At 42.5% G+C, this 15,266-nt stretch overlaps 2 protein-coding genes across 2 annotated transcripts in view; both read left to right on the forward strand.

Annotated features, from left to right (window-relative positions):
• Positions 1–15,266, forward strand: part of LOC121886780 (cartilage matrix protein-like) — a 118,702-nt gene that overhangs the window by 62,747 nt on the left and 40,689 nt on the right. The gene's annotated exons all lie outside the window — the stretch shown is intronic.
• Positions 1–15,266, forward strand: part of heatr1 (HEAT repeat containing 1) — a 29,612-nt gene that overhangs the window by 396 nt on the left and 13,950 nt on the right. The window contains exons 2-25 of the mRNA XM_042397055.1: positions 861–1,453; positions 2,259–2,417; positions 2,528–2,744; positions 3,363–3,504; positions 3,767–3,868; positions 4,183–4,323; positions 4,478–4,689; positions 4,776–4,918; positions 5,010–5,091; positions 6,991–7,092; positions 7,862–7,979; positions 8,074–8,181; positions 8,558–8,656; positions 8,746–8,834; positions 8,960–9,171; positions 10,188–10,309; positions 10,535–10,732; positions 10,826–11,000; positions 11,114–11,262; positions 12,155–12,347; positions 12,648–12,820; positions 13,405–13,569; positions 13,662–13,904; positions 14,622–14,753. Of these exons, the coding sequence (XP_042252989.1) occupies positions 2,276–2,417; positions 2,528–2,744; positions 3,363–3,504; positions 3,767–3,868; positions 4,183–4,323; positions 4,478–4,689; positions 4,776–4,918; positions 5,010–5,091; positions 6,991–7,092; positions 7,862–7,979; positions 8,074–8,181; positions 8,558–8,656; positions 8,746–8,834; positions 8,960–9,171; positions 10,188–10,309; positions 10,535–10,732; positions 10,826–11,000; positions 11,114–11,262; positions 12,155–12,347; positions 12,648–12,820; positions 13,405–13,569; positions 13,662–13,904; positions 14,622–14,753 (3,459 nt within the window). The 5' untranslated portion in view covers positions 861–1,453; positions 2,259–2,275. The remainder of the gene's footprint in view (positions 1–860; positions 1,454–2,258; positions 2,418–2,527; positions 2,745–3,362; positions 3,505–3,766; positions 3,869–4,182; positions 4,324–4,477; positions 4,690–4,775; positions 4,919–5,009; positions 5,092–6,990; positions 7,093–7,861; positions 7,980–8,073; positions 8,182–8,557; positions 8,657–8,745; positions 8,835–8,959; positions 9,172–10,187; positions 10,310–10,534; positions 10,733–10,825; positions 11,001–11,113; positions 11,263–12,154; positions 12,348–12,647; positions 12,821–13,404; positions 13,570–13,661; positions 13,905–14,621; positions 14,754–15,266) is intronic.

Here is a 15,266-nt window from a genome sequence, read left to right on the forward strand (position 1 = left end):
GGGATTTATCGCCCCCCGGTGGCGGGAGGACACACGGCGCCAAAGATACTAAACTCCGTTAAAGATAGTTCACTACGTTTCGGCTGCTTGTACCGACTCAGGAGAAACGTTGGTTATTTCTACAGAAATTAAACCTTTTTTCCACGTTTTGCAGAATAATGGTTGTTGAGACAGTTTTCATGTCAGTCTGAGACTATATGATGTGATTTACAGACACGCATCTTCTTCACATTCAAACCTCTGGACTCTGTCTACCACTCTGCCTTTATTTATTAGATTTATTTATTAGAATAGATTTATTATTGGTGATGTTTATGCCACACATTATTATGTTTTATATGAGAGGGTTGGGTGGTCACTGGTATCTTTTTATCTATATTTTTATGAGAATTCACTCATAAAAATAGATTTTAAGCCAATGTAAGAATATTTCCTGTCTGACTTCTTTTTACACTGTTTTGTTGCTTTTGTCGTCACTGTTGGGACACAGTTTCTAGACTGAGTTTTTCCTGCTTAAAAAAATAATAAGAAATGAATAAATTTAAAAAAAAGTTTTGTTTAGATGTGTAAAAACAGTGAAAACCACATTATTACACAGTAATACAGAATATGTCACCAATAAAGATCTTGCCAAAACGTTCTAGTGTGAGAACAAATCCAAAATAAATGAGTGTTTCACAAGAAAATGAACAGTTAGATTTTAACAATTTGGATTATGGATGTGAAATTAGTAATTAGTCTGTTGTAGCTCATGGTTTCATATCATTGGCTTTAATCGTCATGTGATCAAAGGATAAAATGATGTCATGTAAACGCTCCTTCTGACTGTTTTATGTATTATTGTTTTACTCCTCTCTCAGAGGGAAATCAGACTGAGAGCCCCCAAAACCAGAACCAGGACCAGGACCAGGACCAGGACCACCTGCCACCTCCACGGCGTCTTTCCTCAGCAACAAGGACAGTAAAAGACCGTAAACATACCAACTCCGCTTCACCTCTATGTCTCATTCAAACTCATGATGTGTTTACTGTGTCTGTGCTGCGCTGTGTTTGTGTAGATTTTATTTTTTGTTAACTGTACATATATATCCTGTTAATACAGACACACAGTTTACATTCAGATGTAGATTTATATCTACACTGATCTTCATACTTCTATTTATATTCTGCTTTTTTTGCACACACACAGTGTTTTATCATGTAAATAATAAAAAGGCTGATACTCAGAACACTGTCGGACAATACTTTACTGTATTCATTTTGTCTTATTCTTTGTATAAAACGCCTCTAGTGAGTAAAAGTGAGCGTTAGACGCAGACGGATAAAGGAGGGAGTGAAACATCTCGCTTCAACAGAGATGAAACCAGATGTGACCCGGATGAAGAACTACGTCACTTCCGCTATCAACAACGTGCACGGGCGCACATGTACCGTGCGGAGCTACAGAAAACAGGTTTGAATTTCTTGTGTTTTTATTCTATGACTTAATTTTTTAACAGTACAATATTCACGTAGATGTTCATTTAACAATATATTCGCATGTTGTTGGTTGTGAGAATTTTATTTTCGTGTCATTTTGCTGCGTTAGCTGAAGTAGCTAACTCTCATTATCGATAAACTAGATTAACTAGCTGTCTTATAGTAAAAATGTACATGTTTGACCTGTTAAACACAGTATAATTAGAAGCTTTCTGTGTCGGATGACAATCTAAACACAGTAAAAGCAGACCAGACTGTAATCTGGTCTGGAACTGACGTACCTAGTGGAAAAAACTGCATTTTTCATGTTTTCCTGCTTGTCAGAAAGGAAACGATCTACACAGAAGTTGTGTTCAGACTGTCTGTAATTAGGAAGGTTCAACCTTTTAAATCGGCAGTAATATAATTCATCAGTAAGTTAATTAACGCGCTTTTTTCCTTCATCTTAAAGGAAATCACACAGTTTGTTGTTACGGAGCAGATTCAGTGATTTGGCGGCTTCAGACAAACTGTCCTGTTTATTGTCACTGTTTCTCTAACTGGGAACGCTGGTATGTTAGTGGTGAAAGAAAACTATTAACACCGCACTACTGTAAAAGTCCCGCATTCAAACTTTTACTAATAGTGAAGAGTGACAGAGAGGTTTTATTAGCACAACGTGCTTCAGTTTACTAAACGTCTGCTAGTAATACTTATATAAAGTCACAAACCTGCCGGGAAACACTTTGACACGACACGAGCGTATAAATCAGTGACATCTCTGTTTGTGTGTGCGTCAGATTAAGGAACGATCACCATGACGTCGTTGGCTCACCAGCTGAAGAGGCTCGCGCTGCCTCAGAGCGACGCCAACCTGCTGACGCGCAGAGAGGTCGCCTCGCTGCTCTTCGACCCCAAAGATGCTGCTTCCATGGACAGGAGCACCTTCTACGCCCTCGGTGAGTCTTTGTGCTCCGGTTTTACCTGTTTTTTTTTAAAGCCTGTTTTTCTGCCTGGTGATGAAGCTCAGTCCTCTTCCTCCTCTTCCTCCTCTTCCTCCTCCTACCAGGCTGCACGGGGCTGGAGGAGCTGCTGGGAATCGAACCGGTGTTCTCGGAGTTTCAGGACACTCTGTTCAGCCGGGCGTCGCTGACTCTGGAGCGCAGCGTCCAGTCGAAGGAGGTCAACGAGAAGCTGGACGCCGGCATCTCTCTGTTCCTCACCCGCCTCTGCCCGTACTTCCTCCTCAAACCGGCTCACAAGTGCATCGAGTGGCTGGTTCACCGGTACGCCGCCGCCGCCGCTGACTGACTCTAACATGATGTCACCAGTCTGTCGCCAACATATCTCCACAACTCAGTCCAGCACATATTTGTCTTATAAAATACAACAACGATATTTTATACAAAGACTCAGAATGAAACAATAAGACGTTTCTTTACGTCGATTTTGAATCTGTTAAAGTGAAATCTGTTCATCTCATCACAGACATCTTTAAATGTCCAAAAATATTCAGAAGAATCAGAAAATATGAACATTTGAGAAGGTGGAACCAGATTCTTTGTTATTTCTGTGATCAAACAATCATCAAATTAATCGTCTGTCGATCAATTAATCAATTAATAAACTAATTCTTTTAGTTTTTCTTGTTCTGGGACTAAAACATGCAAATGAAGTCTGATCCTTTAACATTAATACTTATTTTGTGTGTGTGTGTGCGTGTGTGACTGTGTGCGTGTGTGTGTGTGTGTGTGTGTGTGTGTGTGTGTGTGTGTGTGTGTGTGTGTGTGTGTGTGTGTGTGTGTGTCTGTGCGTGTGCGTGCGTGCGTGCGTGCGTGTGTGTGTCTGTGTGTGTGCGTGTGTGTATGTCTGTGTGTGTGTGTGTGTGTGTGTGTGTGTGTCAGCTTCCACATCCAGCTCTATAACGCTCACAGTCTGCTGGCGTGCGCGCTGCCGTATCACGACACCAACGTGTTCGTCAGAGTTCTGCAGCTCCTCAAGATCAAAGACGCCACAAACCGCTGGAGCTGGTTGCACTGCCTGCAGGTCGGCCGCCACATATTTATATATATATATACTACAGTATATACTACCAAATACTGCTATATATATACTGATATATATACTGCTATATATACTGATATATAGTATATAACAGTATATATATCAGTATATATTATATAGTGTGATATATTGTTAAATCCAGTCATGTACTACTGTATTCAGCCACCTACAGAAACACAAACTGAAGATGATGATGATGATATGAGGAGTTTCCTGTGTGAACGTTGTGTTGGTGTTTGTGCAGAAACCCGGCATGCCGCTGGCCAGAGGAACTCTGATCACTCACTGCTACACAGACCTGAGCTTCATGGACTTCATCTGCACCATGGTCACCAGGTCCATCCAGGTAACCTCCCCGTATCACACCTGCATCTGACAGTTCACCAAATCCTCCAGGATTCACTGGGACCTGTGGTCCAGTTCATGAAACCAGTGAACTCATGAGTCCGGGAGGCGGGACAAACATTTAATGAGGGTTGATTTATATATTTATGTTTTCTGATCTGCTAATCTCACTTCCTGGTTTCTTCAAGTACCGATAAAAGAACCACGAATGTAGACCTGGTTCTGATCCAGAGCTGGATTCTGAAGGGAATCTCTCATTTTAAAAAGTCGTCTGCATCCTTTTAAACTGAAATGTTTTCTTCTTGTTGTTTTCAGGCGTACTCGGGTCACTCCGGCACTTCCTCTCAGCTCAGAGTGATCTTCTCCTTCTACGCCTCCACCATCGTTCCCGCTCTGGACGCCGTGGACAAAGTGTCCGACACCATCATATCCAAACTGCTGCCGTACGTCCAGAAGGTAACGACATCCGTCTGCCTCAACACGTAGAGAGTTTGGAAACTACGGGAAGGACGCTACATATGCTAACATGCTAACGTGACATCCTCCTGAGAGTCGGAGATAAACTAACGTATCAGAGTGAACTTGAACGCATCTTCTGTCGTCCCTTCAGGGTCTGAAGTCGTCGCTGTCGGACTACAAGGCCGCCACCTACATGATCGTGTGCCAGCTGGCGGTGAAGGTGGTGATGGAGGCGAGTCTGGTCGACACCCTCGCCGTCCACATCAGCAAGTCTCTGCTCAAAGAGCCCGTGCTGGCTAAAGAGGGCGTTGGCTGCCTCATCGTGCTGCTGCAGAACCAGAAGGAGGGCGCCGCCGGGTCCAGGTACGACAGCGCACAGTGTTTTTGTAGACACGCCCCCCCCCCCTGCAGGTGTGACCTCCACCTCTCACCTGCGTTTCTGTCCTCAGATTCTGCAGCCGTCTGTGCTCGATGCCGCCGCTGGTTCCCACGCTGCAGGTCATGGCGGCGACTCACGACGTCAGTCCTCTGCTGCGATACCTGCTGCCTCACCTGATCCACGCCGCGCTCAGCAGCAGCAGCAGCAGCTCCGGTCAGAACTGCTGCTACATTATATCGTTTTTTTTTTAAAAAGTCTGTTGTTGAACGTTTGGAAAGTAGAAGTTTGTGGTTTTGTGCTCCAGGTGAGACGGACGAGCTCGCCGTGTTGGAGTCCGTCCTGCAGTCGGTTCCTCTGACGAAGGGTCTCGACCAGACCGCAGCTCGGTAAACACACGTCGTCCTTCATCCTGCTGTGTAGGAACTTAAACACAGTCTGCAGGTCCCACAAAAAAAAACCTCGTAGAAGGTTTTTGAAAATTTTAAATTTAATGTCCAAAACTGTTAAAAGCTGCTGCAGACGGATCATCAGCTGTAAGTTTTTCTGTTTGTGTTTGTGGTTGTTTGGAGACGTTTTACATCTTTAAACTACAAGTAACAGTCAGTAACATCAGACCTTCAGTAAACTACTGTTTACTGAAGGTAGTGGTGGACAGATTTAGATACCTTTCAGATGAAGATTTGACACAATGGATAATATAACAAGCTTTTAAAATACAACACATTGTTAAAGATGAAACCAGTGGTTTCCAACCTTTTTGGCTTTTGACGTCTTACAAAAAGCAGTGTGTAGTCGGGGTCACATTTCACATGTCTATGAGTTGTTAACAGCTCCACCAAATAGTGATTTTTCCCTCTAAACTTCTCACATGCTTTCATTTCAATAAATGTTCAAATGATCCAATATTTCAGCAAAAATCAAAGATTAGAGAAAAAGTCCAAAAACTGAAAACAGATTTGTGTATCAGAACTTTGTTTTTTCTTCTTTCCTCTCCCATTAATCATCTCACCACCCCTCAGATTTATCTGCTGACCCTTTGGAGGGGCCCGACCCCTAGGTTGGGAACCACTGGACTAAACTAGCTAACTGTATATAAAGTAGTGTAAACTAGCTCCACCTCCAGCAGCTACAACAGTAACATGCTGCTCTAACACTGATGCTTCACTATTAATAATCTAATGATGTCATATATAATAATATATCAGTCAGAGGGACCAAACCACTACTTTTACTGCAATACTTTAACTACATCAAGCTCATAATACTTATGTACTTTTACTGCAATACTTTAACTACATCGAGCTCATAATACTTATGTACTTTTACTGCAATACTTTAACTACATCAAGCTCATAATACTTATGTACTTTTACTGCAATACTTTAACTACATCAAGCTCATAATACTTATGTACTTTTACTGCAATACTTTAACTACATCAAGCTCATAATACTTATGTACTTTTACTGCAATACTTTAACTACATCAAGCTCATAATACTTATGTACTTTTACTGCAATACTTTAACTACATCAAGCTCATAATACTTATGTACTTTTACTGCAATACTTTAACTACATCAAGCTCATAATACTTATGTACTTTTACTGCAATACTTTAACTACATCAAGCTCATAATACTTATGTACTTTTACTGCAATACTTTAACTACATCAAGCTTATAATACTTATGTACTTTTACTGCAATACTTTAACTACATCAAGCTCATAATACTTATGTACTTTTACTGCAATACTTTAACTACATCAAGCTCATAATACTTATGTACTTTTACTGCAATACTTTAACTACATCAAGCTCATAATACTTATGTACTTTTACTGCAATACTTTAACTACATCAAGCTCATAATACTTATGTACTTTTACTGCAATACTTTAACTACATCCAGCTGATAAAAACATGATATAATATAAAGAATTCTTCATTCAGTCTCTTCTGGACGACATGATGCTTAAAAAAGTCTTAAATTTAACTTGATGAACCTTCAGAATCTGATTTAAAGGTTTAAAAGAATGAAATTACTTCATTTACAGCTGAAAAATGATTAAATACCTTTAATAGAAGCTGCTGTTTGTCCAACCTGAGATAAAACTGTGACAAAGAAAGAAGTGACGACACTTTTCCTCAGTTTTACCTCCATTCAGATCCGGTTTGACTGAATGAGTTCTCCAGTCTTTAGTGTGTGTGTGTGTGTGTGTGTGTGTGTGTGTGTGTGTGTGTGTGTGTGTATATATAAAGTGTTGTTGTGTGTCTCCTGCAGGTTGCTGCTGGACGAGTATCTGAGTCAGACTGAACTCTCTGCTGAAAACATCTCGGCTCTCGACCAGCGTCTGCTGCCTCTGGTTCGACTGTTCGAGTCCAAGTGAGTCTGACTGCAGATGATTTAACCTGCAGAGCAGCTGTTGATCCGACCGTCTCCGTGTTCTTCCTGCTGTTTAACGCGTCTATTCAAGCACATGTTCTTTCTGCCACAGTTTAGATTTGAGGCCTTTTTAACATTGATTTTTTTCATGTATGATTATTTTCACATCAAGTCCATTTTTATTTGTATAGCTCAATATCACAAATCCACCACGCGCCGCGGCTCTCCGCTCCGCTGCACTAAAGAAAGGCGCCTCCTCTATTTTTTACGGAAGCTGTGTCAAGCAGCACAGAGCAGGTGGAGCTGGACAGGAAGTCAGACACAGAAACAGCATTGAGCATCCGGTCAATTTTCAAAATAAAACACCCCGTGCAGCCTCCTGGTCGTATATCAACAATAAACACAATTAAAACAGACGAATAAAGAAACCATTTAACTACGTAGCCTAATTAACCACAGAAGAAGACCGAAGATCAAGGAGCAAGTTAACAAAATTGAGCAGTTTAGTTGCCCTGCTACTGCAGTAATTACGGTAGCATTAAGGGACCATCAGCTTTGACTAGGCTGCTGTAATTACTGTAGTAGGAGTGCAACTGACAACACGCTCCCGGTGGAATCCCGGGATCAGAGGAAGAACCACCTAGAATCCCTTTTTAATGGAGAAAAACCAGTTTGTTTTTGTTTATCGTGTTTAAATACGGAGATAACAGCGAACGTTCAAAGTGGCTGCAGACGTTTCTGAAGCCGTTCTGTGTTCGTCCTCCGTCAGGTACTGCGGAGCTCTGGACGGCGTCCTCTCAGGTCACGTGACCGACGTCAGCGGCGCCGAGCAGAAACATCTCTTCCACCGGTTCCTGTCTCTGTCCATGAGCAGCGGAAAACACCAGGTACACGCCTCCAGTCCTCCAGTAAACCTGATGATGAACATGTGATCAGTCTGGTTTCTGTGTGTCTGACTGTCTTTTGGGGGTTTTTTTGTAGATTTTGGGCGACTCGGACACGTCGCTGCTCCTCAGTCTGAAACACCCGCAGCCTTCAGTCCGAGTCTCCGCTGTGGAGCATCTGATGGGCATCATCACCTCCGCACAGGTACGACCGGATGTTTAACTTCCTGTTGGCATCTCTTAGTTTCAGCAGCAACAATAGAAAACCTCGTTAAACGTCTAATTAACAACCTTCATAGATCAAATAGTGATAATTGAACTTATTAGCAGTTGTTAAAGTCCTGTCAAGGTTTGCAGGTCTGTGGAGAAATTAGCATGACGGCTGAGCAGCGACGCCGTTGGGAGTTGTAGTTTTTTCTCTTGTGTGACTGCTGCGGTGGAGCCGAGCGCTCTGAGAATACGGGAAAGTAACAAAGAAACGCTGAGTGAGAGATTTACGTCGAGTTACAGGAGCTAAACAGGAAGTGACATCATGACTTCAGCGCTACGTGTTAAACAAACCGGTCGTTTCCTCTCGGCAGCATCAGAGTCTGGACGAAGGCTTCCTGAGAGACGCCGTCACGGACCGCTTGAGGGACGACGTGCCGGCCGTCGTATCCGCCGCTCTCAAAGTCCTGGAGGTCAGTGAGGTCATACAGGGTTAACAGTTATTGATTAAGTTATTGATTAACTCATTTGTGTCTCTGGTTGTTGTTGTTGTTGTTTTTAGATGCTGTTTGATGTTTTGGACACTGAAGACATCCTGTCATGTTTACTGTCACTGCTGCACAGAACTGATCTGTCCGTGGCTGAACACTGGTCAGTGAAGTACACACACACACACACACACACACACACACACACACACACACACACAATATTTCCCTTTACTAGAAGTGAGACTCTGTATCCATGGTAACCGAGGTCGCTGTCGTTTCCGTCAGGCTGCCGGTGCTGACGGAGGTGGTGCGTTTACTGTCTGACCCCCGGCTGGGAAAGGGGGACGCCGAGCTGGTGCAGAGGGCGGGCTGGAGGCTGCTGCCCTTCCTGGTGATCACCGCCGGGCGGCCGGACTCCGCCCAGCTCCGCCTCACTTCCTGCATCGCTCGAAGCGCCATCGTCAGCCAACACCCGCTCACCCTGAACTGGGCTGAAGGTAACAGATGGAAGCGATTCACCGCCTCGAGTTTAAAAACCCTTTTAATGACTGAAAGTCTGCAGGAGAATGTTTTATTATGATTAATGTCAAGTTCACAGTTTTATTATGTTGATCTGCAAAATATTGTGATATAAGAGTCAATAATACTGATTATAATCTGAAGATATGTTTATAAGTGAAATCATTTACATTAAATTAACTCTATAAAATAAACATCAAATCCTTCTACTTGTCTACAGTTCAGCTCCTGAACAGCCGACCTTTAAATTAATAGTTTGACATTTTGGAAAATACACTAATTCACTCTTTTTAACAAGAGTTAGATGTTGAGACTGCATGTACGTTAAATATGAAGCTACTGCTAGCAGCTGCTTAGCTTAGCTTAGCTTAGCATAAAGACTGGAAACAAAGGGAAACAGCTAGCCTAGCTAGCTAGCTTCACCTGCCAGCTATAAATGTCAAATAGTCACTTTGTGCTTTTATCTAGGGCAATAATAATAATAATAATAATAATAATAATAATAATAATAATGATGATGATAATAAATAATAATACTAATAACACAGCAACTCAGTAGTATAAAAAAATAGAAAATAAAAACAAGCATAAAAAGAAAATAATAAAAATAAATAAATAAATAATAATAATAGATAAATAAAAAACAAACTTTTATATAACAATTTGTTTTAAAAATGACAAACTGAATTTAAACCAATCAGCATCAAGATATAATAAAGTGCAGACGAGACGTCCAATAAAAGAAGATTAAAACACTAACAGATCAAATATATTGAGACTGGAAATATAAACATTTACCAACATCAGTAAAGACATTTAGAGGTGATTGAAAAGATGTTCCAGACTATTTCATGGAGCCGTGACTTCCTGGTGTCTCCTCGTCATCGTGAGGTTGCCAGGCAACCAGCAGACTTTTAATCGAGCTCTTGGGAGGACAGCGACGCTTTCTGATGCTTTGTTAGTGTTTGAAGCTGGAAATGTTTCCTCCTCACAGAGCTGGAGGAAGTGATGAAGAGCAGCTCTGAACCCGACTTCGTAGGTTTGGCCAACCAGCGTCTGGTCTCCACGCTGACCAAGAACCTGGCGAACATGGAGCACTTCTCCAAACGGGACGCGGTGCGTTTTTTTATTTTATTGTAATATAGAATATGTTCTTTCTCTGTCTGTCAGTCAATAAATGTTCATGTACTTTAACAGTTTCACGTCAGGGACGTGCAAGAGTCCGTTATTATAATGACTTATTGTACGTCAAAGACAGATGAAGAGTTGTGCGTGTGAATGTGTGCGTGCGTGCGTGCGTGTGTGTGTGTGTGAAATAACTTCCTGTGTGTTGGCTCTCAGCTGGAGAAGTTGGCTCAGTCGGTGGAGCAGCAGCGCGGCTCCGGTCTCAGAGAGAGGACGTCCCTCCTGGTTCTGACCCGGACTCTGCTGCTCAGCCTGGGCGAGCTGAGCGAGACCCAGCACCTGCTCACCGCTCAGAGGGTCTACACGCTGCTGGAGGCCCCCCTGCTGGAGCTCGCCAAGGACGACGACGCACAGGTGAGACGGGTGAAACGTTACCATCTGAAGACACGCCGACATCTCCATCTTTCAAAAAACATAACGTGTGTGTGTGTGTGTGTGTGTTAACAGGAAGCTGAGCGTCCCGACGCCGTCCCCGCCTCTTTCTCTGAAGCTCTGACTCTGTACCTGAGCAGGTGTGGGCAGCAGCCGGGCGAGAGGCTGGACCGAGAGTACAGCTTCACTCTGATCTCTCTGCTCAGAGACTTCATCTCCTCTCTCAGGTGTCCTGACGCCTCCTTCAAAGGTAACGACAGTCTCAGTGATGGGAAGTAACTAAAAGTACGTTTACTCAGCTACTGCTGCAGTAAAGGATCTGAATACTTCCTCCAGGTAACATGTCGCGTTTCTTTCCTCCAGGTGAGGTTTGGTGGAACCCGGAGAGGTTGGACACAAACACCTGCTGCTACCTCGGACTCATCTGTCGCCTCTTCAGTCTCGTCATCAGCGGCGCCGGCGACGGGCCGACAGCCGGCAGCTTCAGAGAGTTAATGAAACTACTCGTCCAGGTACGGAAGAGAACGCTGCGTTAGAGTCTTTATGATATACAGTCATCAGATGAGACGGACAACCGGTCGAGAATAAAGACGATTGAAGGAAGATGCAACTTTTTTATTTGTGTAAAATTTTAAATCCAGTTTTTATATTTTAACATTTAAAATGATTCAAATGGAAATTTCAGCTTGTTTCTAATTAAATGAAATGGATGGTCAGTTATATAGAAGAGGCCTGTGGGAATTTAAACTTGAATTTAAAATTTAATTAAATTTAAATTTACATTAAAATTTAATTTTCATCAGAAAGAAGCAGTTTGTAATTTCATTGTCAGGTTAATTCTGACCATTTAAATACTGTTGAGAAGTTTAACACTCAATTTTATTATTATTATAGTTATTATGGCAGGAAAATCAATTTTCAATATTTTAAACATGAAAATCAAAATTAGATATTAAACATTTTTTTGTCAGACTTTATAGGCACACAAATTGAAAACTGATTTATTTTAATATTGGCAGCAGTAGGCTTCCGTACATCTGTGCATGTTGCAGTTCCTCTCCAAGCTGGTGACTCTTCAACAGTAAAATGAAACTCTGACGTTTAACCGAGCTGCCAGATGTTCTGTTAAAATATAGAAAAAGAAATAAAAATAAAATAAAGTAGAAAATATAACCTTTAATAAACAAAAGAAATGCAACTGTATGTTTTTATAGCACATCTGATGCACCTGCAGCACAACCATGCAGAGCGTGACTGAAAACATCTCTGCAGAACTTTTAATATTCTAACAAACAGAAATCATTTCTCAGGAACAGTTGGTGTGACTGTGAGGCAGCAGGCGGCGTGTTTGTTTACTTTAATACATTTAATGAATCTGTGGTAAATAAATTAAATCTCTTCCAGGTTCACCTGCGGGAGCCGGCGATGCTCTTCAGGTTCCTGTGCATGCTGTGGGGATACGGCAGTAACCATGGAGACCAGCTGGACGTGAAGGTGGGCGCCGTCCTGCAGACTCAGGCTCTCTACATGGGCAGAGCTCTGCTGAGCGCTCAGCCGGCCACCACGCTGACCCAGCTGACGGCTGCCGACTCGCCAGGTAAGAAAAAACAAATCAACAGACAACAACAAACATCAACAAACATCAACAAACATCAACAAACATCAACAAACAACAACAAACATCAACAGACATCAGAGAATAATTAACATATCAGTTAATTATGAGGAAATCAAGTAACTCTGTGTGTCTGTATGTGTGTGTGTGTGTTCGTGTGTGTGCGTGTGTGTGTGTGCGTTCGTGTGCGTGTGTGTGCGTGCGTGTCTGTGTGTGTGTGTGTGTGTGCGTGTGTGTGTGTGTCTGTGTGTGTGTGTGCGTGCATGCGCGTGTGTGTGTCAGTGGTCCCGTCCTTGCTGTGTTGTCTCAGCTCGCCGGTTCGGGAGGTCCGGAGGGCGGCGCTCGGCGCGCTGCAGAGCCTATCAGGAGCCGACGCCTCCCCCTTCCAGCCAATCACAGAGAAGCTCCTGAAGACCTCGGAGGAGATCATGGCCGACCCGTCGTACCTGAGCACGGTGAGAACGTCTCAAACTCTTCTTCAAACGATCATTTATCAGTTTATCTGGTTTTATATCCATCAATCAGCTTCTTTGATCCACAATTTAAAACATGAATCATTTAAATTATAAAGATGTGAAATCAAATCTTCATATTTTTAAAGATATGTCCAAAATTCTTTCATGATAATTATCTAAATAGAGACAAGTTTTAACACAAGTAAATATTTATTTATGTATTATTTGAATTCTTATTCTTCATGTATGTTAAACTGTATGTTTGATAATTAACATTTAATATTGTCTCTGTTTCAGCTTTTATTACTGTCAAATTTAGTATTTTTTTCCAAGAAACTTATAACAGAATTACAGATCTCTAATCTAATTGTGTCAGTGTGTTGATAATAGTTTATTTGTGTCTATTGTAAACAGAAACATAGTAATGAATAATCACACGTCTACTGGACCACACGTCATTACATCAGGAAACATCTGTGATCAAATATTCTGATTTAAATAATTGTTTTTTATATTTTATTTCAATCAAACGACTTTGTAAAACGACTTCTTGCTTATTTTGGGGAATGATAAACACCCTGCAGGCTCTGGGCGTTCTTCATGAGGAGTCTTTGTCGGCTAAAGTGAAGTCGCAGCAGAAGAAGCTGCAGTCGTCGCTGCAGCAGCTGCTGCAGAGCGTTCAGACTCCCTGCTGCCCGTCGTACAGCGCCGCCGGCCTGCTGAGAGCGCTGAGCCACGTCAACGGACAGGTGAGAGCGGAGACGCGCCTAAAACATCTGAACCTGCTGCAGAAAAATAATAAAACCCACTGACCTGAACCGTCTCCTCCTCCTCCTCCCAGTCCGTCCTGTCCGCCCTGCTTCCCGTTCTGGATCGGCTCCTGGAGCAGAGCGGCCCCGACACCCCCACCCTGCTGCGAGCCGAGGCCCAGCTCATGCAGCTCATCCTGGGGAAGTACGACGAGGCGTCGGCCCCCCTGCTGGCCGAGGACCAGAACTGTCTGGATCTGTTCATCAGAGCTCTGAGGACCCCGACCCTGCCGCACCCCGACGTCCCCAGCTGCCAGATCATCGCCCTGGAGCAGGTCAGGATTAGATCAACCAGGGATTAAACCTGGATTACATCAGGCTTCAAACAATAAAACTGCACCAACATCAGGATTCAAATCAATCTTTAAAACCAGAATAAAAACCAGGTATGAAACTCAAGTTAGAACTGAATTAAAAAGCAAAAAAACAAGTTTAAAGGAATGAACAAGGTGTTAAAACCAGCGTTAACATAAAGCCAGTGTGAAAACAAGGGACGACAACAGGCGTAAAACCAGGAATAAATCCACAACAACCAGGATTAAACTGAAAGATAAAGGAATAAAATCAAATCATGGACAGTTAAACCTGTTAAAACCAGGATTAAAAGACATAAAACCAATAAAATCAGGTTTAAAACAACACTTGATGTTTAAAAACACTAATATCTACAGTTGGTGATTAAAATCCAGCCTCCAAATTAAAAGAGAAGAAATTTAACTTCTGAGTCAAATGAATGAAATGTGTCTCTTTCATCAATCATGTGATGACATCATGTCCTGCAGGATGTTTTTATATTTAATAAGCAGGCAGAAGCTTGTTGTGTTCAGAAACTTACTGACTCACTTTATTGACTCTATGAAGCGAAACCAGTCAACATATATATCCACCAGTATAACACCAGTTAAAGAGGACACAAAAATACCATATAAACCCATCAGTCATGTTGTCGGTGTTTTCAGGTGTAAAATCTTCTTCTTCTTTCTTCTCCGCAGATCTCGAAGTCGTTCTTCTCGGCGCTCGGAGACGAGAAGGTTCAGCAGAAGCTTCTGTCGGTGATGTTCGACCTGCTGGTGGAGAGCAGGAGTCCTCCGGTGGCCAACGCCATCAGCAGCGCCTTTAAAGGGGTGAGCAGCCACCAGAGGTACCAGACCTGGTCCTGGTCCTGGTCCTGGTCCTGGTCTGACTGGTTTTCAGGCTCGGTGTTCCAAGTGAATCTGTTTCTACATGTTGGTTCCTCATAACTGCTGCACTGTGAATGAAACTGTGTGTATTTCATGTCATATTGATGTTTTGACAAAAGTTCGTTAACATTTGAGCTTTTACACTGCAGTCATGATAAATCTGATCAACTGTGAGAAACATTTTCAACATTTGTTCTCTTTAAAATGATGAAGGCATCGCTAAGCTAACGTTACTGTTCAACGGCCTTAAATCGAGGCATCGCTAAGCTAACGTTACTGTTCAACAGCCTTAAATCGAGGCATCGCTAAGCTAACGTTACTGTTCAACAGCCTTAAATCGAGGCATCGCTAAGCTAACGTTACTGTTCAACAGCCTTAAACATCAAGACGAGCTCTGAACATACAACAGTTACCAGCAGGTTCTCTGACACCTGCAGGTCTTCTAATCATGGTTCA

The sequence above is a fragment of the Thunnus maccoyii genome, chromosome 20, assembly GCF_910596095.1.
Source record: "Thunnus maccoyii chromosome 20, fThuMac1.1, whole genome shotgun sequence".
In the NCBI taxonomy this organism is placed as follows: Eukaryota; Metazoa; Chordata; class Actinopteri; order Scombriformes; family Scombridae; genus Thunnus; species Thunnus maccoyii.